The 26,412-nt window shown below is 45.2% G+C and overlaps 1 protein-coding gene across 1 annotated transcript in view; it reads right to left on the bottom strand.

Moving 5' to 3' along the window:
• WWC2 (WW and C2 domain containing 2) overlaps positions 1-26,412 on the bottom strand; it is a 147,059-nt gene that overhangs the window by 9,207 nt on the left and 111,440 nt on the right. The window contains exons 10-21 of the mRNA XM_060086224.1: positions 24,799-24,888; positions 22,850-23,469; positions 19,551-19,680; positions 18,757-18,837; positions 18,577-18,663; positions 15,687-15,879; positions 14,277-14,441; positions 10,551-10,672; positions 8,266-8,464; positions 6,283-6,447; positions 4,627-4,719; positions 1,416-1,658 (exon numbers count right to left, since the gene is read on the bottom strand). Coding sequence (XP_059942207.1) covers positions 1,416-1,658; positions 4,627-4,719; positions 6,283-6,447; positions 8,266-8,464; positions 10,551-10,672; positions 14,277-14,441; positions 15,687-15,879; positions 18,577-18,663; positions 18,757-18,837; positions 19,551-19,680; positions 22,850-23,469; positions 24,799-24,888 — 2,188 coding nt within the window. The remainder of the gene's footprint in view (positions 1-1,415; positions 1,659-4,626; positions 4,720-6,282; positions 6,448-8,265; positions 8,465-10,550; positions 10,673-14,276; positions 14,442-15,686; positions 15,880-18,576; positions 18,664-18,756; positions 18,838-19,550; positions 19,681-22,849; positions 23,470-24,798; positions 24,889-26,412) is intronic.

The raw sequence follows: 26,412 nt of genomic DNA, 5'->3' as shown, positions 1-26,412 counted from the left end.
GTTTATGTATTTATATCTGTACCTGGGTCTATATCTTCCTCCAAAAGTCTGGGTGCTAAAATATATCATAAAATTTTCATCAGGTGTTAATCATCGATAGCCGCCAGCTTTGCAGGCAGTTGAGGCTCAGTGCTGAACACTTCACTGTAATCACTGAGTTCTTTTGTTGAATGAGCTGTATTAATGTTTCTGACATAGAATTTTCTTAGCAGATTCTAACTTTTACAAATGTTAACATCTGTATTATTTTAAGAAGCCTAGCGTCACAGAACTGGCATTTTGACAGGGAAACACTCAGAGGAAGAAAAAGAAATTTCTGCTTTGTAAGCAACCTGAGGCTCCTTTGGAAAAATACCAGCCCCTCCTCAGCATGCCTCACCCCTTCTCACCCAATAAGTCACGATAAGCTGCCCGGTTCAGGAGGATCGGAAGCCAGTTTTTATGCCCCAGATTCCAGGAGAGTGTGATTAACCTTCAGTTTACGTGATGGGGGCCTGACCTGCAGGAAGGTCCAGTGATTTATTTACCGTCACGTTAAGAAGCCTGACAGAGGAAGGAACACAATCCGTCCTAATTACAGTCCTGGGCTTCTCACTCTGCTTCCTAAGGGGGTTGTACTACCCACGAGGACACTAACTCTGATTCAGTTTTTATTCTGAGCTACAAAACAGACTTTCAGCCGCAAAGGAGGAAGGTTATGGAGAGTGACGCAGAGGCCTGACAGCTTTCCTAACAAGGCAGGCAGAGCTGGGCTCTGCTGCTGGACTCCGTTCACAGCTTCCCCGGGAGCCATTGGCAGGCTGTTTGCTCATCGTTAGGCATTTTATGGCCACGGTGCTGAAAATCTCACAAATCGCCAACTGTGGGCGGGGAGGAAGGTGGATGTGAAAGGGCAGCATGTGTGTGTATGTGCATGTGCACCAGTGTGTCCACATGTGTATAAGGAGTGGATGTGGGGCTTAAGTGCAAGCAGGAGAGAAGCCAATGGTCCTCATCAACTTCTGTGGCCAGAATGAAAGGCGCACGATTGGAAACAGTTTCTCTTTCACAGAGCAGGTGAGCACCAACTTCAGGGATGAGAAAAAAAGGCATGTAACTCCAATCATCTATCTAGACGTACAGAGTTGGTAAAAATAAAGATGAAAAAATCTGTACTCAGGGGAATCAGATCACTCTCAAAACGGTACAAACGCACCTTGCTTTGTGGGCTCCTTCTTCACTATCATTGGATACAAGGGCTGCCACCAGGCAGGAGGAAACACAATGGGAACAAATGTGTTCTAAGTTCTAGAAAAAGGACTTGAAGACTCGAGCAAGACTGAGGTGTAGGCTGAGGACCTTCCACCCGGCGGGCTTTAGGCAACGTGAACTCCACGTAAGCGCCCTGGAGCTCACGGCGGCACCGAGCTCTGTACCTGCTTCTCGGCCTGCCGCAGGAGCTTCTGGAACCTCTCGTCCTCCAGCACACCCGGCGGGAGGTCCGTCTCGCCCTGGGCTTTCAGGTCCTCGAGCTTCTGCCTCAGGCCCCGCAGGGCCTGCAGCTCGTCGTTCAGGCGGCTCTGCCGGGTCAGCGAGGCCTGCAGGTCCAGCTCCAGGTCCAGAGAGGTTCGCACGGGGCATTCGGGTGCTGTCCTTCTGAGCACCGGCTGGCACACCGTCTGGAGGGTTAGAAACAACACGACACCCTCATTACGTCGCTGGTCACCTAACAGGAGGGCACTATCCCTGCTTCCTGCTTTGGCCGATGAGGGGTGAGTGGCAGTGATGTGGCACCTCCTGACCCCTGTTACAGGGGCAGCAAAGGCCCAGAGCGGGGAGGCCGGGGGGCTTGGTCCTGAAGGAGGACAAGCAGAGCCCCCCTGTCCCCCCCTGCACTGAGCATGCAGGTAAGCAACAAACGAGCCTTTATTGTTTTAAACGGCAGAGAGTTTTGAAGTTGGCACCGTGGTAGAGCCTAGCTTAGCCGGACCAATTTACCACACGAAGCCGGCCTCTGTGAACGACAAATACATCATAAGAAACTCACATCTGCTCTGTTTCAGGCCACGCACCTGCGTCCCCGCAGCTCACACCTCTCTCTTATCATTTCTGCACGCACTGGCCAGGACACAGCTGCTCAGGGGAGTTAGGGTTTTGACTCCGTCCTCGGTTTCCCATCGCTTAATATCTATTCAGTACTTTCACCCCTGAATCACTGTGCTCTCTCTGGGACCAAGCTTATCCACTTATCAAGAAATAATTACTGAATATGTATGAATGCGTGTCCGCTGGCGGCGGCTTCTGTGTCACAGGAAATCAGGGGAGGGAGAGCTCACTCAGGGCTGGGTCAAACTCGCTTGAGGAAAGGCCTTCAAACGAGGCTGGGCAGGACTGCCTGGGCAGAGGGAAACAAGGAGGGTATTTCTTGCCCAGACTGTTGGCAGTGGGAATGGAAAATAAGAGATTACTAATAAAAACGGGTACTATTTGATACAAGACAGAAGGACTCAGACCTGACAGGTATTCCAGCTGGAAGGTCTGGAACAATGGTGGTGCTCATGACGGACGGGAAGGAGGGGCCTGTCTGTCCCTCTTCTCATTTCAGAGCCGCGGCCCAGGTCTGAATAGCTTTCATTGTCTCCTCGGATTCCTCTTTCTCCTTGCCCAACATATCCTGCTGCAACATTCTCTAATGTTCTTATTAGTGGCTTTCCCTTTGTTCAACCTCTGCTCTAACAAACTTATTACACAGAAGAATCATCTAGACACACACTCTCTTCGACTGTACTACTCATGTTTTCAAGATCAGAAATCCTTCCCAGCTGTCAGGTACATGGAGGCTTTCTAAAGACTCCCGCGGGCACAGCCTGCTGGTAAGTGTGTAACAGCGGGCTCCCTGGTTTGTAAGATCTGCCCATTTCCTTGGCGTCAATGCTCCCCGCCATGACTGCTCTCAGGCTGTCAGTGTGGTGTCGCTGAACTGGGGAGAGATGGGGCAATGGGTCCCCCCAACCTCATGCCTCGCTGGCCGGGCTGCCGCCTTCCCAGCCAGGAAGCCTTCCACTGATCTCCAGAGATGCTTCACCTCTACACGGTTCTCATGCTATAACTCCTAAATCAGAATACACTTCCCCATTCACTTCTACCAAGCTCTATCTGCCCACTTTAAAAGCTGTTAACAGTGATCTCCTAAGCAGTGTTTCAGGATTAAACTAAGTTTATCAGTAACCCGACTGTTTTTCAGCTCCACTCAATTCATAAACACTGCTGGTTAAAAGTTCTCTGAAGAGTGCTACCACCCTCTAAACGTATGTGCTTTTAAAAATGCAGGGGACTTAGAAAAGAGTTGAGAAGAGTTTTCATTCAAGATGATGGAAATTTAGGTGCTTTTAAAGCACAAAGTTTGGTAATCTGAAAGATCTATGTTTCAAAAGGTCCTGAAAATGCCGAGGTTAAAGAAATGCTTGCATATTTACCTTTAGAAAAAAGAAATATGCTTATGACTGTCAAGTAACTAGGAAGTTAAACCAGGAAGTTACATGTTGCCCAGTCACACATCCAGTACTTTGCCCACAGCGGCACTAAACCAGAGCCGCTGGTGAGGATAATGACTCAACTTACCCTCCAGCCTTCACTCCCACCCATGGGGCCCAAGCCTGGCTGAGCTGGGTCCCTCCTCATCCCCTGAATGTGCTTCCCTGCCCCTGTGCCATGTCAGGCCACCTAGTATCCATCCAACAGCACCCAGTATCCATCTCCATCCCTGAAACAAAGCTACCACTTTCTTTTGGAATTTTATATGGGTGTCAAGGCTAGACACCTTCCCCACGAAGCGTTTTTGATTCTCCCGACCAGGGGAGCTCACTCCGCCCTTCGATCTGCACCTGGAGTCACCTGTGTGCCCTCGGAAGACCTCCTCCAGGCAGGGAGGTCCTGCCCGTCACTGCAGAGCTCAGTGTGCAGAGCGCTGCATTCTTACTGAACACCATGCTTTAAGCCGAAATAAAGCAGCTTCGGAAATTAGCACGAAACAAATTATTAGTAAACAAATAACTTTCCATCACTAGTTTAGCTGCTGGTAAATAAACAGGAATTTCTGAACAGTCCAACCTTTTAATTTATTTAAAATTCTCCCAGAGTTTCCCTTTCGAGCTCATCCAGAGACCTCTGGCTTCCAGGAAAACCTGACTTGAGCTTTTCCATCTACATTAATCTTAATCTTCTAAAAATACCTGTTTTTAAGCAAGCTACTAAAACCGTGTCCTCCTTTTCCCGGACGTCTGCTCCTCACGAAAGGCACCGGGTGTTACACTCTCCCCACAGCTGCTCAAGAGCCGGCCGTGGTGTGGAGACCAGGCGGCCGGCAGCAGAGATGCTCCCCCCGACTCGGCAGGCCCATCTCCATCCATGCTGCAAAGTGGATTTACCCTTCATTATCAGAGGTTCCACACTGGTGATGAATGAACGCTCTCCAGTACATCCTTTTCCATAACTAACACAACAGCTGTGTCTCCGTAATCCCAGTGGCTTCATCCCAGCGCCCAAGAGCACGGAGCAAGGACACCCAGCAGTACTGGTGCTCATGCTCTGATAGGCAAGACGCTGGGTGGGTCCAGGACAGCGGGATGCCGCTGAGGGAATACATACCCTTTTGACTCTCAAACTTCGCCGTTCGGTGGAGTTTCTCACAAATAGTGATTTCTTAGCCAGGGTTGAACTGTCACTGTCACTTCGATTTAACTGGCAACAAAGGATTAAAAAAAAAAAAAAAAGAAAAGGAAATCAGTGGGTACCAATGTGCTAGAGGAAGCTTGGAATTGAGAACTTTATCACAGAAAGAAGGTAGTTTATTTCTTTAAGAAAATCCTCCCCAAACAAATTTTTCCCTGTTTTCTTGCTTTTCTTAAATAACTTGATTTTCTTTCAATAATTGCCTTTTGGTTACAGTTATCATAAGTCATTTGTTAAGAAAATTATATACATTTTGAAAAAAAATTATCCCTAATAATTTTAACTAATATGCACTATCCATTCTTTAAAAGAAAGGTTTGTGTAGTGCACAGAGCTCAAGGTCAGAGTGGAGTCACAGCATGTACAACTGGGAACACGCCCAGTCCAGGCAGCCCACACTCACTCCCTCACCTGCTTCAGGCCTTTGCTGAAACGTCACCTTCTCAGTGAAGTCTACTCTGAAGCTACTTAAATTTTCGACCTTCATCCTCAACATTTCCATCCCTTCTTAACTTGCTCTACTGTTTTCCAGAGCACTGGTCCCTGCCCGAGAGACTTCACAGTTTACTCATCATGTTTACTGTTTGGCTCAACTCACAAGAAATTAAGCCCCGCAAGGACAGGGCTCTGGGTCTTTGGTTCACGGACGAATCCCAAGGATCTGGCAATGTGCTTAATAAATAGCAGGTGCTTAATAAAAATGTTTGGTGAACTGAATGAATAAGTTTAGAATTCCAAAAGTATTTTCTAACCCACTTTATAATGTTAAATCTAAATTACTATAAATCATAAATACTTATGGAACTAGAATTTGGTAAACTGATGCAAATCAAATAATATTCTCCACAGAACTAGAAATCTGATTCAGTGTCTGGAGGCATTAAGAAAGGCGATTTTTGTCCTAAAACCCAATTCACAATTTTTGACTCAGCAGGACTAACATGGTTTTTTTTTTTTTTGCATTACGCGGGCCTCTCACTGTTGTGGCCTCTCCTGTTGCAGAGCACAGGCTCCGGACGTGCAGGCTCAGCGGCCATGGCTCACGGGCCCAGGCGCTCCGCGGCATGTGGGATCTTCCTGGACCGGGGCACGAACCCACGTCCCCTGCACTGGCAGGCAGACTCTCAACCACTGCGCCACCAGGGAAGCCCGACTAACGTGGTTTGAAGTATGCATGATATACAGCAGAAATATACAAGACATCATAAATCTTGAGTCACTTTAAGTTTCTAAATACACACTGAGGTCCAGACAGACTTAGCAGCCTGGTCCTTAATGTCACTTATTTGCCAAATAAATGGCATTAGAAGCAAAGAGACAATAAATTTGAGGAAAGAAAGGAGAGAAAAAAATTCCACAACCCAAACTAAAAAGAACGAGTAAGAGTGTGATATTTTATGTATATTTTATGGCATTTCTAGCCATTAGAATCTGTAGTCGAGTCTGAAGATCCCCTGGCACTGTCTATTGTCACTAACGGGCCACCCCCTGGCAGGGGATGGGGAGAGGTGGCAGCCCCCTAAGAGCGCTGCGCGCCTCACCCTGCAGATGCCCGCCCCGCAGACGCCTTACCCTGCAGACGTACTGGCTCCGCTCGCCGGGGGAGAAGGTCTGCGAGCGCACGATCACGCTGCTCCGCACGAAGGGGCGCTGCCGGGCGCTCAGGCCGCTGCGGTCTTTGGGGCGGACCGCCACACTGGCACTGCCCGCCTCGTCGGTATTTGTCTCTTTATCAACCTAGAAGTCAGTAATGTGTCAGGAGCGGAGAGACGTTTCTTGCTCCTTTCTTCTAAGTATGAAAGAAATACCTAATCTTACAAGAGACTCATCTAGCACCAGGGCCACTTCTGTGAGACGGCCTTTGTCTTTCTCCTGATGGGAAGGTGGTTTTCTACTTAGTTCTTAGGAAGTTACCCTCAGGTAGGGTAGGATAATATCTGTCCAACAGGGTTACCTATAAGTGGTAGCCCCACCTCTAACAGATGAGACCTAAAAAAAGGAAGCTTTAGATTTACAGACGGTAAATGTGCTTCTATAAAGAAGCTGACTTGAGAATTCTTCATCATTGAACGTTATTCAACTTTCTGATTAGTTTTTTTCAGAGTAAACGATAAAAGTAACTAAATATAAGAAAATGAAAATACACTAGTTATTTGGTTCTTAAAGCTTAAATGTGTGGTTTTCTCCATTCCATTGGATTCACAGTGGTTTGTAGCATTTAACATAACTAGTATGTTGTATTATATATGTGTATACTGATTGAAATTTTTAACAGATTTGTACTTTTTTAAAAATGAAACTTGCTAGTTCTGCTTGACCAAGTAGTGCAATCATTACTTTTTTTTAATATTGCTGATTTCAGAGGGATATTCACTAATAATAAATGTATGATGTATATCGAGTACTGCCCAAAAAAAAAAAAAAAGGTTTACGCAGAACATGCAATTATATATACAGCCATACCTCGGTATCCGTGGGAGACTGGTTCTGTACACCAAACTCTGTGGGTGCTCAAGTCCCACAACTGGCCCTCTGTATCTGGGGCTCCACATTCTTGCATTCAGCCAATTGTGTACTGTTTACTATGCGCGTTGGTTGAATCAGATCCACGGTTGGTTGAATCCGCGGAGGCAGAAACCGCGGATACAGAAGGCCGACTGTATGTATGTATATGTGTGTGTATGTATGTATGTATATATGTACACACATGAAGTCTTCAGTCAGGGTATAACATTATTTTTCTTAGAAATAAATAACTGTTATTTTCTAAACTCCCAAGTTTGCCAGCATCCTCAAACCTTGAAAATGAGTTTCCCCCTTTGGGGATGGCAGTCTCAACATGTCGTCACTAACCAGCAAAGTCACCTGCTTAGTAACATGGCATCTGTGCCTAAACCGAGTCATTTGCCACCTTCCTGAACTGGTTTCAATCAGAGCCCCATCTAACCAAAATGAGCTTTACACGTTTACCTCATGTTTGAAATTGAAATAAACTTATAACATTTATGAGACTTAATATAATTAAGTAGGCATCCTGGTGTTATTCAGGAGATTCTGAAAATGCTTTCAGTAAATATTCACAGAACATTTACAGAGAGATAAACGTCACTTTTTTTTTTTTTTTTTTTGCGGTACGCGGGCCTCTCACTGCTGTGGCCGCTCCCGTTGTGGAGCACAGGCTCTGGATGTGCAGGCCCAGCGGCCATGGCTCACGGGCCCAGCCACTCCGCGGCATGTGGGATCCTCCCGGACCGGGGCACGAACCCATGTCCCCTGCATCGGCAGGCGGACTCTCAACCACTGTGCCACCAGGGAAGCCCTAAACGCCACTATTTATCTTCTTATACGAAACTTAATTGGACAATGAATACTTGCGGCCCATTTGAAAAGGTTAAGGCATTTACAATGTTTCTTATGTTCTTACTCCCACAAATGCCCATCCTGATCAGCTTTGGCACAAAATCCTAACATGGAGTTATAGCTGAAGAGACAGACTTGGTCTGCGTGGTGCCTCTAGGAGACCAGTTTCAGGAGGGGACAGCTGAGAACACTCACCAGGGCAGGCACTCCTGCAGGTGGCTGACTCCCAGGGTCGTTGGCACAGTTGTTTTCTGTCTTACTTGTGTCCTCATTCATCTCAGGCACACTCGGGCATGAGCTTACATCTTCTGCACAGCAACTGCCCTCTGCCAATTTCACTTCAGTCCCTTTCTCAGCCACAATTTCATCAGAGGCCTCTCTCTGCATGGTTAACCTATGGGTGAAACAACACACAATACCGTTCAGGGTCAAGCAGGTGTGCTCTGTGATCGGTGCAACCTGGGCATGTTAACCCGTTATCTGGGCGATGAACAGACTCACACATCACGATTCAAGCCAGTTCTCTGGCTGGAACTTTTACTAAAATGTTCATGAGAAATAAAGTTATCACCTTACTCTCCAGCAATCTGAAGCAAAATCATCATAATTTCGTACTGAAAAGTTAAATTCATGAAATTTGACCTAATTCCTAAATATTAAATAGAAATATGCTAAAAAATCACATATAAAGCTTAACCCACGGTTTGAAAATACTGAGACTCGCTATAATATAATTTGGTATCAGTTGTTCATTTACTGTAAAATTATTCAAACAATAGAATGCAGTGACTCTCTGCTAAGAGTGAATAAAAATATCCATTATCAACTGTGCTCATGGTCTAGCAGAGGTGGAACCCTGGGTAGAGGAGTCTTACGACTGAACTAACAGAAGACTCTGAATGGTCTATGATCTTGTCTTTAACAAAAGCCATGGCCTGGGCTTGGGTGGCACTACAAGTGAGGCTCCAGAATACAGATGCGGTTTATATTCTGTATAAACTGTACTGACAGGAAAGCAAGAGTACCAGGATGGGTAAGAAAATCTCACTCTTTGTTGAGTTTCATATTCTCATAATGGGCACATTGTTTTCCACTGATAATGAAAAGTCAAGCTTTAATTGTGACTGGTGATATACTGACAGACTGGAACAGACTAGTTGTTAAACACCTGGTCATGAAATGAACACGGGGGGGACTAGCAATGAGGACTGTAAGTTATCAGTTCCTTTAGATGACATTCTAAGTGCATTTTTTGAAATGTGGGTGAAACAAGTTGCATATTTTACATATGCAAAGAAGGCTCAGTATTTCAAGATATGATGATCCTCATAATCACTCTCATATTTACTTTTTTTTTTGGTGCTCTGAACTTTATTCACTATAAAGGACTTTTTTTTTTTTTTCTCGGTATGCGGGCCTCTCACTGTTGTGGCCTCTCCCGTTGCGGAGCACAGGCTCCGGACGCGCAGGTTCAGTGGCCATGGCTCACAGGCCCAGCCGCTCCGCGGCATGTGGGATCCTCCCACACCGGGGCACGAACCCGTGTCCCCTGCATCGGCAGGCATACTCTCAACCACTGCGCCACCAGGGAAGCCCTATAAAGGACTTTTGATAAGAACAAAGTATATCTGCTTTTCACATCACTATAGTAAGCTGTTCCTTCCAAATGCCCACAATTTTGTTATTTATATCTTGTCACTGCAAGTTTGTAAGAAGTTTTACATATACACACATACACACAAATGCTGCTATATATGTATATGCATATATGTGTCAACAGTAGTTCAAACATAACAGAATAAGCAACAATACATACAAAATTAATCCAAATGACTTTACATATATACTAAAAAAGCATGCATTCGCTAAAATTTGTTTTAGAGAAAACAGTGCAAACCCGGAAAGATAGTTCTTTATACATATGTGAATCTAGACAAACGCTGTAATAACCTTTTTTTCTTTTTTACAAACAATGAGGTATGAAAAATGAGAAGGAAACAGAAAAAGAAGGTGAAAGTGGCAACAAACAGAAAAAGAGCTCTTCAGAAGCTATTCTCTAAATATCTGTTTTGACTTCCCAGAGCCTAAATGGGACTTCTGGTAGTTTGCAGAAAAAGAGTCAGTTTTTAAATTTATCTATGACTCTGAAGTAAACTACCATACCCTTCAAAATAGGTAGTTTAGACTTAAAACCAAAAAAAAGCCCAAGAAATAGTGTCAGAATTACTGAAGCAAGAACAAAGAATCTTGCTCATGGGCTTTGTCTGCAAACTCGCCACTACCCCTTTCAACTCTCTAATGACCAAGGAAAGACTTTCCCTAGGGGCAGCCCCCTGAAGCTGCACTACTTTCCATTAATTCCAGAATAAGGTCTAAACCTATAAAGGTTTCCCTGAAAGTTTCTTCTGAGAATCTAAACACATCCTCTTTGAGATCCCAGTCGCGAAAGGAAATAGCTGTGTTACCAATGTCCATCTTACCAATGTCCATCTGGACCCCTTTGCTCTTCTTCCTGCTCTGGTTCTTCTTCTTCTTGGGCTAATTCTTGTTCCACAGCCAACAGCTCAGCTGATGTTCTTGCAAGTAAGACTGACACTGCATCCTGGAGAAGGTAAAACACGTGGCAATGAACACCATATACTTCGAGAAATGATTGAAAAACTTATCAGATGGGGACTTATGCTTCTAGTTGTGAAAAAGAAGAGGTCTGAGACCCAATTCTCCTGCTGAGAATAAATATGAAGGCTGAATAAAGTAAAATAAAAAGCAAAATACAAACAAACAAACAATTCCAGCTGTTTTAAAGCAATGAAGAGCAACAAAGGCAATTAGCACTCGAGGACCAAGATCCCAGGGAGAAGGGAAATGCAAGGAGGTGAAGGGACCATCACTGCCACTCTTCTCCCTTGGGGGGCATGTCTCAGTTCCAGCAGTGAGGCACACAGGCTGACAGACTGTGGCTGCCCAGGGCTGTGACAGTGATGGGAGGATGCAGAGATGAAAACTGAGTTGGGGACAAGGTAGCCAGCATACAAGGGGCCAGAGAAAATGAACTGTGAAGTGAGCCCAATATTCTGCACAATATTCCTCTTGGGACTTTTGCCCTTCCTAAGCTACATACGTGCAGAGCAAGAAGCTGAGAAAGCAAAACCAGCTGCTAGGAGGCTAAACAGTAAGCAGATACCTCAGTTGCCTCATGGTCCTAGGGAGAGAAAAATTGGAATTCAGGTCCCTCAAGTGATCCAGGTGATCTGCCCATATTGTAATCTGCCTTCCAGAAGAATATTAAATCCTCTCTGGAGGAAGCTATCAGCCAGATCCTCTACAATCCATACATAATATCCAGCATTCCACTGGAAACAGGGCCCAATGACTGAAAGCCAAGAAAAATAAGAAGCAAAAGAAGCAGACCCATAGGTGATCCATATACTACCGTTATTTAGAAAAGGAATTAAAAACTTTATAATTAATATGTTCAAGAAAACTAATGAAACAATGGAGAATTTCCCTAGGATAAACACAAAGAAAAACACATTAGCACATCAGAGTGAAATTGCTGAAAATCAAAGAAAAAGAGGAAATTTTACAAACAGTGAAAGAAAAAAGATGTAATACCTTTTAAGGATCAACAATTAGACTCCTCCATCAGCTGAACAGAATCAGTGGAAACCAGATGACATGTTATTTTTAATGTGTTCAGAGGAATAATTATTCACTCAGAATTCTGAATATGCAGGAAAAAAAGTCCTTCACAAATGAAATCAAAACAAAGATGCTGATAGACCTGTACTAAAAGAAATACTAAAGGAAATTCTCCAGGCAGAAGGAAAATGACCCAAACTGGAAGCACAATAATGCAGAAAAGAAAAGAATACATCAGAAAGAGTAAAGATATAGGAAAATCTAAATAAATACTGATTGTCAATAAAACAATAATAATAATGTCTTATGGGATTTAGAATAAATGTAACTAAAATATATGACCTATAATTGCACACAAGGAGGAAAGGGAATCATGGAGTTAAGTCTTTAAAAATCTTTGCACATCAAAAAAAAAAATAATGGGGCCTCCCTGGTGGCGCAGTGGTTGAGAGTCCGCCTGCCGATGCAGGGGATACGGGTTCGTGCCCTGGTCTGGGAGGATCCCATATGCCGCGGAGCGGCTGGGCCCGTGAGCCATGGCCGCTGGGCCTGCGCATCCGGAGCCTGTGCTCCGCAACGGGAGAGGCCACAACAGTGAGAGGCCCGCATACCGCAAAAAGAAAAAAAAAAAAAATGTATTTCTTTTCTTTTTCTTTTGTTTTTTTTTTAGGGATGGAGCAAATGAAAATGTCTTGAGAAAGGTGTTTGTTTGATGGCATATCAGTGTCAATTCTTCCACACTATTGGACCAACTGGGCAGTGTTGCTTGTTACACACACACACACACACACACACACACACACACACACACACAGAGTTGTCAATGAAGCCTTCTTATTATATAGAAATTTTAAAATATCAGGCTGTTTAAATTTTTACACGTTTCACTTTGAGTCCTAATTTGTTTTTCATTGCATCTACCTATTTTCCCTAGCACTATTTCTCTTATAAGTAATCTTACAGGAGAGAATATTATACGTCCATGAGTTTTACCTTAGGCAATCCAACAGCTGCTTTTTTTTTTTTTTTTGGAATTTTGGAATTTTATTTTATTTATTGTTTTATACAGCAGGTTCTTATTAGTTATCCATTTTATACATATTAGTGTATATATGTCAATTAAAAATACATTAATTAAAGTATATTTCAATTAAGAAAAATCTTTGCGCTGTCTGAAAAAAAGCAAAAGCATTAATTTCTCACAGTTTCTAAGTCAAGGATGCATGATGTAATCATCAGGGAAACAGCAAAAAAGAAAAGACTGTAATACTAATGGTCTAAGAGAAGGAAAAACCAAAATTTAAAAATACTTGATTAATCCAGAAGAAGGAAAAAAAGAAACAGAGATAGGACTAAAAGAAAACAAAGAGTAAGATGACAGGTTCAAAGCCAAATATATCACTAATAGCATTAAGTGTAAATAAATGAAATATTTCAATTAAAAGATGAAGATTTAAAAACTGGATAAGAAATCAAAACCAACTAAGTACTGCTTACAGGTGAAACACTTTAAATATAAGAACTCAGAAAGGTTGATAGTAAAAGAATAATAAAAGGTAAACCATGCAAATGCTAGCCAAAAAAGAATTGATACAGCTTTACTGATACCAGACAAAAAGGGTCATTAGAGATAAAGAGGGATAATTTATAATGATAAAAAGGTCAGTTGAACAGAAAGATACAACATAGTGCTAAATTTATATTCACCTAATAGCCTGGATACAAAATACATATAGCAAAGATTAACAGAACTAAAAGGAGAAAGAGACATTTATAATCACAAATTGGAGATTTTATTATACCTCTTAATAATTGACAAAATAAGCAAATTGAAAAACCAGTAAATGCAGAAGATTTGAAAAGTAAAATGAACAAACTTGACCTGCAGAAAATACACACTTTTCAAGAGCACATGGAACTTCTACTAAAACTGAACACATGCCAGTCTCAATATTCTCTATGATTGAATATGTATAAAAATTCATATAAAATACACCACAATGAAATCTGTTTTATTCCAGGAATCCAAGGGCAATTTAACATTCAAAAGTCAATCAATGTATAATCCACTACATTAACAGAATAATCTTAAGACGATAACCATGTAATCTTCTTAAGAGATACAGTAAAAATGCTTGATAAAATTCAATATCCATGCATAATAAAGCTCTTAGCAAACTGGAAAGAGAAGGAAACTTCCTTAATCTGATAGCAATTATCTGTAAACAGCCTCAGAAAAACCATTCTAAATGATGAATTATTGAAGGCCTTCACTTTGAAAAAGCACAGTACTGTCTACAGAGATAGATGACTAAGTCAACGGAACAGAATAGAAAGTTCAGGAACAGACTACACACGTAGAGGCTATCTGACTTATGACAAAAGTGATAGTGCAGTGCAGCTAGGAAAGGAAGTATTTTCAACAAACAATCCTGGGTCAACTGGCTATCATATGGGTAAAAGACAATCTTGACCCCTACCTCAAACCTTGCACAAAGATTAATTTCAGATGGACTGCAGATCTAAATGTCTTAATTAGATGTGTTTCTCCAACTCTGACTCACCAAGTCTATAGAATCTACTAGCGGCTGGCTTGGTTGAAATACTGAATCCTCAGTTTCATCTTCGTTCTTTTTGCAGGGCATTTGCTTTGAAGGAAGCAAGTTATACCACAGAGTGAAAATCTCATTGGAAAAGGGTAAATCTGCCAGGCTGATCTGAGTGCCCGCCTATGTGAAACGAAAGGAAAAAAAGAAAAAACAAGAGAAAATAAAATGTTTCAATTCATATTTGCTCCCTCTGATATAATTATGATTACTGGACAAGCTTGTTTTAAGGTTAAAAAAAAAAAAAGCAATACTCATGATATATAGCACTGGTGGATTTTTTTTAAAACCTGGCAATGTCTTATATTTTCCGGTGTGACTAAATAAGAAATATAGCCGACCCTTGAACGGTGTGGGGTTAGGGACGCCAACAACACCCCTGATCCTGCAGTCGAAAATCCATGTCTCCCTTTACAGTTGGCCCTCCACGTGTCAGGTTCCACATGCCCAGATTCAACCAACCACGGATCATGTAGTACCATAGTGTGAATTTAGTGAAAAAAAAAAAATCTGTGTATAAGTGGACCACAAAAGAATCCCAGGGTTGGTTTTTAGATTGGGATTACGGTTGACCCTAGAACTACACGGGTTTCAACTGGAGACTGCAGTGTTTCTTGAACACCTGGGCACACCTCTAGACACCTGCGTTTGAACACCTTATGAAACTCTACTGGTATGTAATGCTGCTCTGGTCATTGTGCACAATGATGTGTTAAACTTGCTATTAGTTATGTGTGAAGTCTTCTGCATTAGTATTTAAATATCCTATTGCTCTAAACAGTAGCACTTAAGACTTCCTAGAAGCTCTAACACCATGGCTGGGAGAACGAGCTGAATGAAGGAACTATACTCAGTGTCCTGCTTAAATCTGTAGCAGTCAATTAGGTGTGGGATGTCCTTTTGATATCTATCCATCATTGATGAGCTGTGTGACCTTGGATGCATTACTTCTCTAAGCAGTTCTGCATCTGAAAATAGGGGTCATCATACCCTTTTCATAAGATTGTCAAGAGGATTAAATGAGATAATGTATACAAAACACCCAGCACCAGACTTGTATTGGGAATAATAAGCATACTCCACAGTGATGGTCATAACAGAGGCCAACGTTCTTCTTTATCTAAAGGTTAGAAATAAAAAGTAGATTTTACAGGGAATCATAATTTCTAACCAAATTTGAAAGGTCTGGAATAAGAGAATGGAAACCAGAAATCACTACTTCATATAAAAAATGAAGCCACTGTTGGGTGTGTCTGAGGCATTGGGCAGATTGGTAGAAGTATCGAGGCTGGCAAAACAACAACTAGAAAATCATTCTCAGAATATCCGACAGTGTGATCTGATGATGGAGACGATGAAAAGTCCTACCAGGCACTCTTCCCTTTGGTGTCTACTGACAGAGCACAGATCCACCCTCAGTGTCTTCTGCTGCAGGGCTGTCTGGGAGATGGCCACTCTGAACACATCACTGAATAACAGGGACTCCGCGGCTGGATGGACTTTTGTTCGAAACAGGCAGCTGACATCAGTTGAGGAGGGAAGCAGAGCGACTCTGAAGTATCTGCAAAGAACGAGGATGAACTGGGTTTCACTGGGTCAATTACATTGGATTCACACAGCTGGTGTCTGACATTATCTGCCTGGGAGAGAAGCACAGGGACACGGACTTCATCTCAACCCAAAGCTCTGCTGCCACCACGGTCGTCATGCTCAGGGGCACAGAGGCTCTGTTCTTAACCCGCCGGTGCTCCGGATCATGCAAGGCTGAGCCTGCCGCCCGCCCCGGAGCTGCAGCAAAGGCACGTGGTAGGGAAGTGAGAGGAACGAAGACCACGGGGCAGACGGATTTACGTCCCACGTGCCCGTGTCCTGACGATTCCACAGTGACTGCCATCTGAACCTGGGAAAGCAGGAACACACCAAGTAGACACGGGTGACTTTGTCCCAAAGAACACTCATCCTGCATATTAAACAAGAACTGCTGATGGTCATTCCCCAGGAATGGAATACATTATCCTACTAGAGGAAAAGAAACGCTAGTAGCACGTTGTTAAGAAAATTTAAAACAGATGAATTTTAACAGTTCAAAAAAAGCACTGCCAGGCTTCCCTGGTGGTACAGTGGTTGAGAGTCCACCTGCTGGTGTGGGGGACGTGGGTTCGTGTCCCGGTCCGGGAGGATCCTACATGCCGCGGAGCGGCTGGGCCCGTGAGCAACGAGAGAGGCCACAACAGTGAGAGGCCCGCATACCGCAAAAAAAAAAAGCACTGCCTAGCATCTCAGGAGTCTCAGATATGACAAACTGTTTTATGCTTTGTCATATTTAGAGGAAGAGTCAGAGAAAAACAATAACTTCTAATACTACTTTATTTTATTTATTTATTTTTTTACTCTTTTTTTAAACATCTTTATTGGAGTATAGTTGCTTTACAATGGTGTGTTAGTTTCTGCTTTATAACAAAGTGCATCAGTTATACGTATACATATATCCCCATATCCCCTCTCTTGTGTCTCCCTCCCACCTTCCCTATCCTACCCTTCTAGGTGGTCACAAAGCACCGAGCTGATCTCCCTGTACCATGGGGCTGCTTCCCACTAGCTATCTATTTTACATTTGGTAGTAATACTACTTTAAAAGTGAGTTTTCTGAGAACGCATTACATGAGGATTGACAATTCCTGGAAACAGCATGAGGTATCTTCTTTTAAATACCAGAAAGAGAGAACACCCATTGAATCCCTCCCCACTCCCCCATTTCCAGGCTTTCTAATTCATATTCTAAAGAGCATCTTTCTCCAATTATAAAAACTGTAAATTCACATGAAGAACTGAGGAAGGCCATATTATTTCTATTTTGTATCAACATCGATTATGGAGATTGAGCATTAAAAACCTAGTGGACCTTGGGCCACGGTCGTTAAGGCTGGAGATGCAGCAGAAGAAATCTTCTTTCCCTGCCTTCATGGAAAAGCAACAAAGGGAGGTATTTTAGAGAGGCGTGCGGGAGGGACAGGATGTTCTGTTTCTCCAGACTCAGTTCACCTTGTCCCAGTGGCCTAACCACTCACACCATCCTCAAATGGTTCCGAGTAAAGAAAGTGAGGTTTTACAGGGTTAGGAACCAAAGGCGTTGGGGTGCTTTTCCTCTCGTTCTGCTGCTGGGGAGGGGTTGGGGGTCACTCACAGAGACCCTGTGGCCGCTGCCAACCCGCTGACGAATCAACTCTGCTTGTCGTCATTAATAATAAAAAAAAAAAGGTTTGACGTTAGGAGAAAGAAACAATGATTCTGAGGATGTTTCATGCTAGTTGTCGTCTTGAGCAGTGCCAATATTTAGGCCAAGGCTTTCGTTACGGGTTTAAGAACACGTTGCCGTGCACTCAGGGAGGGCCAGGCCAGGCAGACAAGCGACCGCAGGGCAGCCGGGAGCAGAGGCCTGTCCTCGCACTCTGGAGGGCACCTGTGACTTCCTGTGTGTGCCCCGCTCTGGCTGAGGCGGGACGTTTGCCGGTGGCCCCGTCCGACATCAGGGGCTTCATGCAAGTTCATGTTCTTGGGGGATTCTGTAGTTTTGCCTGGACTTGAAGGTTGGCTCTCCCTGTTCACACATTCGATCCCTGGCGGATCTGTCTTTTCCCTGACAGGCCACTGGAAGATTAAAAGGCTGTCCACAGTGTGCTCCGAGATCTCAGCGTACTTATCAGGAGGGAGAAGTCACGGATAGTATCGCCAGCCGGTCCCCCCTGAATACTACCGACAGGTATCCCTAACCTCAGCACTGGGAAGCGGGCTCTCTGGGGTGATCAAGCCACTGGCCCATATGCCCTCCATCCTCCCTGCACGGTTCATAAAACCAAAGGAGGGGATCGGCCCATATCACCCCCTCTTCGCCTTTATCTAGTGCTGATTAAGACACAATCAGGGGGCTTCCCTGGTGGCGCAGTGGTTGGGAGTCCGCCTGCCGATGCGGGGGACACGGGTTCGTGTCCCGGTCTGGGAAGATCCCACATGCCGCGGAGCGGCTGGGCCCGTGAGCCATGGCCACAGAGCCTGCGCGTCCGGAGCCTGTGCTCCGCAACGGGAGAGGCCACGACAGTGAGAGGCCCAGGTACCGCAATAAAAAAAAAAAAAAAAGACACAATCAGTCCTGCTATGTCTTTCTCACATCTTCATTTGGATGAATTGCTACCTTATGATGCAAAATTCTCATACGGAAAATTTTAAGTTCTTTGATTTGTCCTCCACTGATTTTACTTACACTTTTGAAGTGTGAGGTATCAGGAAGGCATGAAGATTTCGGAGTTGTGCTACAATCACCATGAAACTTGACCTTTTTGCATCATATCTGTCAAAAGAAAAGCTGATGAGATAAGGAAGGGTACGGGCCACTTGTCACCGCGCGGAGTCGAGACGCGCCCCTTCCTACGCACGTCCGCACCTGAGTCCGATCTGCACCTGGGCTGTCTCCGTGACGGCGACATCCTCCTCACTGTATGGAATATCTTCGACTTCACTGGGCCTGGGGGCAGGGAAATAGCAGGTGCAGCTGAACGTTTGTGAACGGAAACATGCAGAGCTACGGCTACTGTCTGCCACTTACTGATTCTGAATGGAAACCTGAACTAACAGAATTCCTCAGGACTTCACTAGTGGTCCAGTGGTTAAGACTCTGCACTCCCAAAGCAGGGGGCACGGGTTCCATTCCTGGGCAGGGGACTAAGACCGCACAAGCCACATGGCATAGCTAAAAACAAAACAAAAAACAGCACTCCTCTACTAGCCAGTGGACCTGACCCCAGAGCAAGCTCACTTTTAAAAGTCTTGCTTCAGCTTGTCAAGAGGAGTCTGCGCCTGGGCCTTGAGGGGAATGACTTTCTGGTGCCTGGGCTTCCAGAGCCTCCCCGGGGTGTACGGCACCCCAGATACACAAGGCTTTCCAAAACCTGCATACACAAAACGCTTCATGACGCGCCCAACAGGCACTGGGCAAGCCCTGCAACGCTCTCATTAAAAACGAGTTTACGTCTCTAAGAGGCTCGGCTGTCTGAGCACATCGGCCTGTTCCTTACTTCCCTGCTGATGGGATGTTCTGGTATCCCTGCAATTTTCAGCCTGCCACTTCTTTAATGCCTAAAGCCCTTCCCCCTGCAGAGAGTGGACTAAGGGCAGTGCGCTCCCAGTCTGTCACCCGACGCCCGGCTGCACGGAGGGGGCACCCGGCTGGGTCCTTACTGTTTCACGAAAGCTTCGTAGACACCGCTGTCCCCAGCCACGGACTCATCCGAGACCGCAGCCGACACGCAAGTGGTTTTCTCCCCAAGCAAGTGGATTCCTCTCCTTTTTGGTAATGATTTTTCCACATCTAGGGAGGGGAGACAGCGCTAATTAGAAAAAGTTAAGTACAAAATGCACACATGGTTTGGTTCTGAGAAATCCAAAATAAACTTTCGACCTGAGAATCAAGGATGCTACTATTCAAATCGACAGAAGTGAAGGATTCCAGGCACTTCGACTTATAAGATTCCTGGGATGCCAGTTATTTGAGAAAGAATCGGCTATTCCTCTGTCCTGGATATTTTAAGGGAAGGGATCAATTGCACACTTTCTCCCGGACCCCTTGCCTCCCCCTTCTCAGTACTCGCTGCAGAGAACACAGTCGGGGGTGAGAAGCTGTCTGCCTCCCTCAAGTACTGGAAACGTTTCTGTAAGAGAGCTTCTAGCGCTCAATGGAGAGAAAGGTTTCTGCCTCTTTCGCTCGCCCCTTCTCTCCAGCCTCCTCCTGAGCTGCTGCTCTAATAGAAATTAAAGAGAGAGTCTTTGACTTACAGAATTCCTCACTGGCTAATACCATTAAAAACTTTGTGCTACTGAATCTTCACCAACGACCACTAAACTTTTATCTCTGACTCATATTCATACTCCGGCAAACCTGCAGAGAGCAGGGAGCCTCATTTCAAGCTCTGTTCCTGTGTAATAGGTTGCAAGCCCATGGCGTTCTTTCATCCTTAGACAGGCTAGCGGGATCCATATTGGTACGCATTTCGTCCCCTTTCTGAGTCATGACTTTACATCTTGTTACGATGTTCACATTTTAAGGCTTCAGATTACAGGATTGATTGCTGCATTTTCCCTTTTATTTCTGGCAGTGGGAATGCTTTTTCCCCGGATGATGAAGTGCTTTCTCTCAGCCCACCCCCCTTTGTGAGGGGTGAAGGTGATGACATGATTTATTGATTTCCCCCAGGAATAACCACAGCAGCCTGAAATTGACTTTGGTAATGACAGAGACTGACTGCGGAAGAACTTCGGAGTTATTCCAACTTGATTTCTGCCATCCAGCAGGGACTGGTGCTGGACAGTCCAATGTATATAAAAGGAACTCAACTTTAGCTGAACAAGAGTCTAAGGCACTGACGAGGTGACCAGTGTCACTATCATAAGCCACCTGCTCCCATGCCAAGGTCAGACATCCCCCCCACAGACTGAGTGTCACTGACCTGGCCTGGAGAGAATTAGTCTCTAGGGTTAAATATATGCTTCCGGTTGCTTTCACATGTGAAACTGAATATTACTTGCAGACAAAGCTCTTGGATCTATTTTCCCCTAGTGTGACTTTTTAACAGTGGTTTTCTAACGAATGTGCATTTAAAAAGTTAAAAGTTGTTTCATGGACACTCTGGAGATACCGTTCTGCAGGCACAGACCCCTCGGACAGACACGGGAGCAGGTCAAGGGTAGGGAGCGAGGCATCGGACGCTGCGGGAAGCGCAGGGATGTCGGTGCCTCAGGACGGCCGGGCGGGGCAGACCCCGGGAGGTTCTCTCCCTCGTCTCCTGCCTTGCCAGCATGCAGCCTCATTCACTGGCCCCTCCAAACGGACTGAACGTGGACAAGTGGTCACTAGAGAACAGTCCAAGTACATGAAGAGCAAAACCAGCTTTGAAATGCTCAAGAGCCGTCAGGTCCTTCCAGTCCGAAGCACAGAAGGGTGGCGTGAAAGCCACCTCGCCTTCTTCCTTCTCTCTCCCTTGCTCTGTCCTCCTTTCCTGAATGTCGCTGGTTTGTGACAGGAGCCGGGTTTAGCAGAGTTTTTGTATTCCTCAGTGTCATACAGTTAATATTAATGACTGTGACCTGAGAGCCGAGAACCAGGCACGGCTGGGTGCTTCCGATGCGTTATGAGAGCACTAATCCTGCCAGCGCCCCACAAGGTAGATCCTACCTCGTGCCCGCTTTGCAGATGAGGAACAACAAGCCTGAGAGACCGGGTAACGTGCTCGCCGGAACACGGCCGGCCTGCGGGGCCACTGCGACGCAAGGGCGGTCCGGGCTGGCTTCAGGGGCACCACGTACCGGGCCACACGCGAGGCCCCAAGGCAGGTTTCTGCTTTGCTGGAGCCATTAGGTAAGCAGCGCTCCTGTGCCATTTTCTTTGGCACCTGCCAGGCAGGCAGCACACAAACCACACAGCATCTCCTGCATTCTGTCTCTGCCCCAGGCCCCTGGCAGGCGGTGGTTCAGTCTGCAGTATTGGAAACCACACAAACGAGATGGATCCCTTTACCTCTTTAAACATTTGAAACGGCCAATCAATTGATACTTAGAATTCCTAGGACCAAGAGTACAAATAAGTATGCTTACGGAAACAGCAGGAAAATACTTCTAAAGAGCCTGTCTTCTCCTGCGCTGTGGATGCGCAGGGGCCTGTGTGGCTCTGAGCAGGCCTCCTGGGACCGGCGCTGGACTTTGTTTCTCATTTGGTTTGGGGCTGGCTCCTCGGAGCCCAACTGCGATCATGTGCCAAACAAGGTACAACCCGTTCTCTTTACAACCACATCTAGTATAGTAAAACCTTCTGCCTTGCAAAGGTAAACAATTAAAAATATTAAATTCTCCCTCTGTTTGGGTCTCTGTGAGCACAGATACAGCAGTAAGAACTCAGGCCACTGCGCTTTCTTGGGCTGCAACTAGTCCCGTGGCCAGAAGAGGGCAGGGTGACACCACGCATGGGAACCGGCTTTCTCCCCATTAACTTTCCGCAGAGAGGGAGAGTCCGGCATGAAACAAAACTCATCGTATTCATATAGAATTCCCACAGCCACCTAAACATTGAACCTTGGTACTAATTAGCTGGTATGCTAATTGCCTTGGTTTTCATCTGTTTTAGGCCAAATTTGAAAAGAAGGTCCTCTTCCCTTTCTCGCTATTTCAGAACCAGAACCTATTTGGAAGCATGAAGTAGGTTCACACAATGTGTTCCCGGGCAGATGCCGTACACAGTGGGGTTCTACAAAACGGAATGGATGCTCAGTGATTAAATCTATCAAATATGGAAGGGGATTTGCATTTGATAAAGAAACAATGTGTAGGTTTATTAATAAAAATTCTTTCCCAAATGAAGCCAAAATGAAAAAAGAGCAGCAGAAAGAGAAGAGGGACATATACCCTTTGTTTCCAGGGAAAAAGTAATCTCCAATCACTCTCCTTGAAACGGTCAAGAGGGGTACGTGAGAGCAAGGGTCTCCGTTTACCTGCAGGCCCTTCATGTGGCAGCTCCCTGGCACATTCGGCGAGGTCCTTATCCTCTGAGAGAGATGGGGGCACTCCTCCCGGGTCAGAGTCCAGCAACAGCTGATCTTCTCCGAGGCCGATGTCTGCAAAGTGGCTGCTCAATTCACAGTCCTCAAAGTCAGCAGAGAACTGATGGAGAGGGCCATCGTGGGGAGACAGGGGGAACGTGCCTTCTAAGACCAAGGGAGAGCCAGGCGGGGACAGGGAGGAGAGGGAGGACCGGGAGGACAGGGACGTCACGGACTTGGGGGCCTCGGTCAGGGCGGGAGCGTGGCCCGGGGCCGCGGCCGCTGCCCCGCAGGGACCGCTCTGGCCAGGCTGGCTGGGGGACTTGGCCACTTCATGTTCGTGGATGGTGGTGATAGGTCCGGAAGGAATGTAACCACCTTTCTCCTGCAGGAGGAAGTCCAGTTTATACTGATAATCCGGGTCCAGCTGGTCGCCCTGACTGGTGTAGTAGAGCTCGCTGGAACTGAGGGAGTTGAGGGACCCTCTGCTGGACGTGTTCAGAGACCCCCGGCTGGAGGCCAGGGAGCCCAGGCTGCTCCCGGACGACATGGACAGGGTGCTGGCGGAGAGGCTGGGAGGGGAAAGCACACCTGTGAAAACCGGGACGACGTGGGAACCCCTGCCGGCTCCTCGGGCCGAGAGGGAAGAAACCCAGTGACACCAAAGAGCAGAGAGAGAACGTGCTGTCACCCCACACGTTTCCATGCTTATTCGTGAATGTTTCCAACCTGACTCTCTAAAAGACTCTTTAAGCAGCAATCCTACTCATTAAAAATCATCCCCCTTGTGCAAAAGTTACAAAAAATCTAAAAAGGGATCAAATACCTATTGATAAATCTATCTGCATAAATATCCAGAAGCAATTATGCAATTTAAAAATACAGAAGTGGGAGGGAGGTATAAACAGCATGAAGTGTTAATGCAGTGACTTTACTTTTTTTTTTTTTTTTTTGCCGTACGCGGGCCTCTCACTGTTGTGGCCTCTCCCGTTGCGGAGCACAGGCTCCGGATGCGCAGGCTCAGCGGCCATGGCTCACGGGCCCAGCCGCTCCGCGGCATATGGGATCCTCCCAGACCGGGGCACGAACCCGTATCCCCTGCGTCGGCAGGCGGACTCTCAACCACTGCGCCACCAGGGAGGCCCAGTGACTTTACTTTTAAAGAATCAAACTTTTTATTTTGAGAAAAGAAGAGGCCAGCTTCTAAAGACAAAGGCCCCTGGGCTCACTCGCCTTCCTCCTCTATGTATATTTCAGGAATGAATCTGTGGCTGTTTTAGGGCAAATCTCCCCCACCTTCCATTCACTGATTTATTTATTTATTTATTTATTTATTTATTTAGGCTGGTCTGGGTCCCACCTTCCCTTTTTAAAAGAAGGGATGACGTGGAGAAATGTCATTTTCCTAAGTATTGTCCTGATAGTTGAAATATATCTTCTTCCCAACACATTTCAAACATATTCCAAAAAGGACCTTGGGATTCATGAAACAAAAAAAACCCAAACCCAAATCCCTGCAACTTTAAATTTGGTCATCCGAGTTTTAATTGTATTAGTATAACAATTTTTCTACTTTTTTTTTTTTTTTTTTTTTGCGGTATGTGGGCCTCTCACTGTCGTGGCCTCTCCCGCTGGGGAGCACAGGCTCCGGACGCGCAGGCCCAACGGCCATGGCTCATGGGCCCAGCCACTCCGCGGCACGTGGGATCCTCCCAGACCGGGGCACGAACCCGCGCCCCCTGTATCGGCAGGCGGACCCCCAACCACTGCGCCACCAGGGAAGCCCCAATTTTCCTACTTTTAAGTCATTGGAAATAAAGAGAAAAGTAATCAAAGATGAACTACAACATGCCTGAATGCAGTCAAGAAAAATTTTCCCCTCAAGAACCAAACAGGCTTACTTTTTAAGTTGTGAATGCAGATATGTAGTTAATTTAGTAGTTTCTTCAAGTTTCTGTAGCAGCTCTTTCCTTCGCTCTTCCAATTTCAATCTAGACAAGAAAAAGAAATGAATTTATTTTCACATAACTATGATCAAGCAGGAAAAGAAAGATTCTGAAAGAAAAGAAAGATCCTTATTATTTTCCCCTTGTGAGATCCAAATGAACTCGACACAGAGAAAACAGAGCCACCTGCCAGAAGGAAAGTGGGCAGAGCTGTCCACGGCCACCGAGCGAACGGGGAGAGCTGTACCAAATGGCCAGCGCTACTGAGAACCTGTAAAATTTTGGTATTCTACAATTTTCTTAAATGGGTAAGAAAACCTCACGCTCTTACAAGTTAGGGAAAGACAGTGGGGAGGAAAAGAACAACAAAAAAGCCGAACAAAGATTAAAGATCCTTCTGCAGGCTTGTGACTTCAGCTTCCGTTACTAAAACATTTGACTGCAATAACAGGGAATTAGAAAAGATCATCTGAGTACTGAATTTGGTAAGGGCTGTTGCAAAATCATAGCTAGTGATAAAAATTCCAATCTTATTTTGATGAGAATTTTGGCAATTAAGAAACAAATTAGTCCATATTGCCGGTGTGAGCTAATTTGGGCTTAACTGTTTAAGCAAGAAAAAGACATAGAAGTGATTTCCTTTCCCATCAACGGCACCTCTCATCACCTGTACTGGATTTTCATGAAATTTCATCCACATTCAGCTGAACACGTTTTTATGAGGATCTTTTAGAAAAAAAATCTGAGTATTATGGAATTGTGTACTTGAGTAAGCCATTTTTAAATACATCAAGCATACTGTCTGTGTCAGTTTTTAGACGTCATTGAAATGAGCAGAATGGGACCCAGGAAACCACCCCGGTTTCCGGTCCTACTCATCTGTCCCTAAGGCAAGTCACTTCATCGCGGGTCTCAGCTTCCTCATCTGCAAAATGGTGATTATAATCCTACTGTGTCCACCTGCTAAGGCTGTTCAAGGGATTAGATGGAGCTACGTATGTGAAAGGTCTCTGCAGACAGCAAAGCCAGTCTCCCGCGTTCAAAGCCTCGGCGCGCCCTGCAAGGTGTCGATACAAAAATTAGCTACTCTTCTTTGGAGAAAAATAAAACTTCCCTAATTTTCAACCTCTCTGAAATGTTATGTATGTTTTAGGCAGGGAGGAAACATGCCCATATTTTACTTATAGTATACTTATACTAACCTTTGATGCGTCACCAACACAATTTCCTTATATGTTAAAATAAAAAAGTAATTTTTGTCATTTTGTTTGTTACTACAAAGGGTGATAAATTCTTAATTCACAGCTTTCAAACGTGTATTTTGAAAAGGAGTACGGTCCCTAATTTTTTTTTAAGCTTTTAAATTTTTATTTATTTATTTATTTTATTTTTGGCTGTGCTGGGTCTTCGTTTCTGTGCGAGGACTTTCTCTAGTTGCGGCGAGCAGGGGCCACTCTTCATCGCGGTGCGTGGGCCTCTCACTGTCGTGGCTTCTCTCGTTGTGGAGCACAGACTCCAGACGCTCAGGCTCTGTAGCTGTGGCTCACGGGCCTAGTTGCTCCGCGGCAT

This window comes from Mesoplodon densirostris, chromosome 20 (assembly GCF_025265405.1).
Source record: "Mesoplodon densirostris isolate mMesDen1 chromosome 20, mMesDen1 primary haplotype, whole genome shotgun sequence".
Classification (NCBI taxonomy): domain Eukaryota; kingdom Metazoa; phylum Chordata; class Mammalia; order Artiodactyla; family Ziphiidae; genus Mesoplodon; species Mesoplodon densirostris.
Note: the sequence above shows the minus strand (reverse complement) of the source record. Positions and strands in the feature narration are given on the sequence as shown.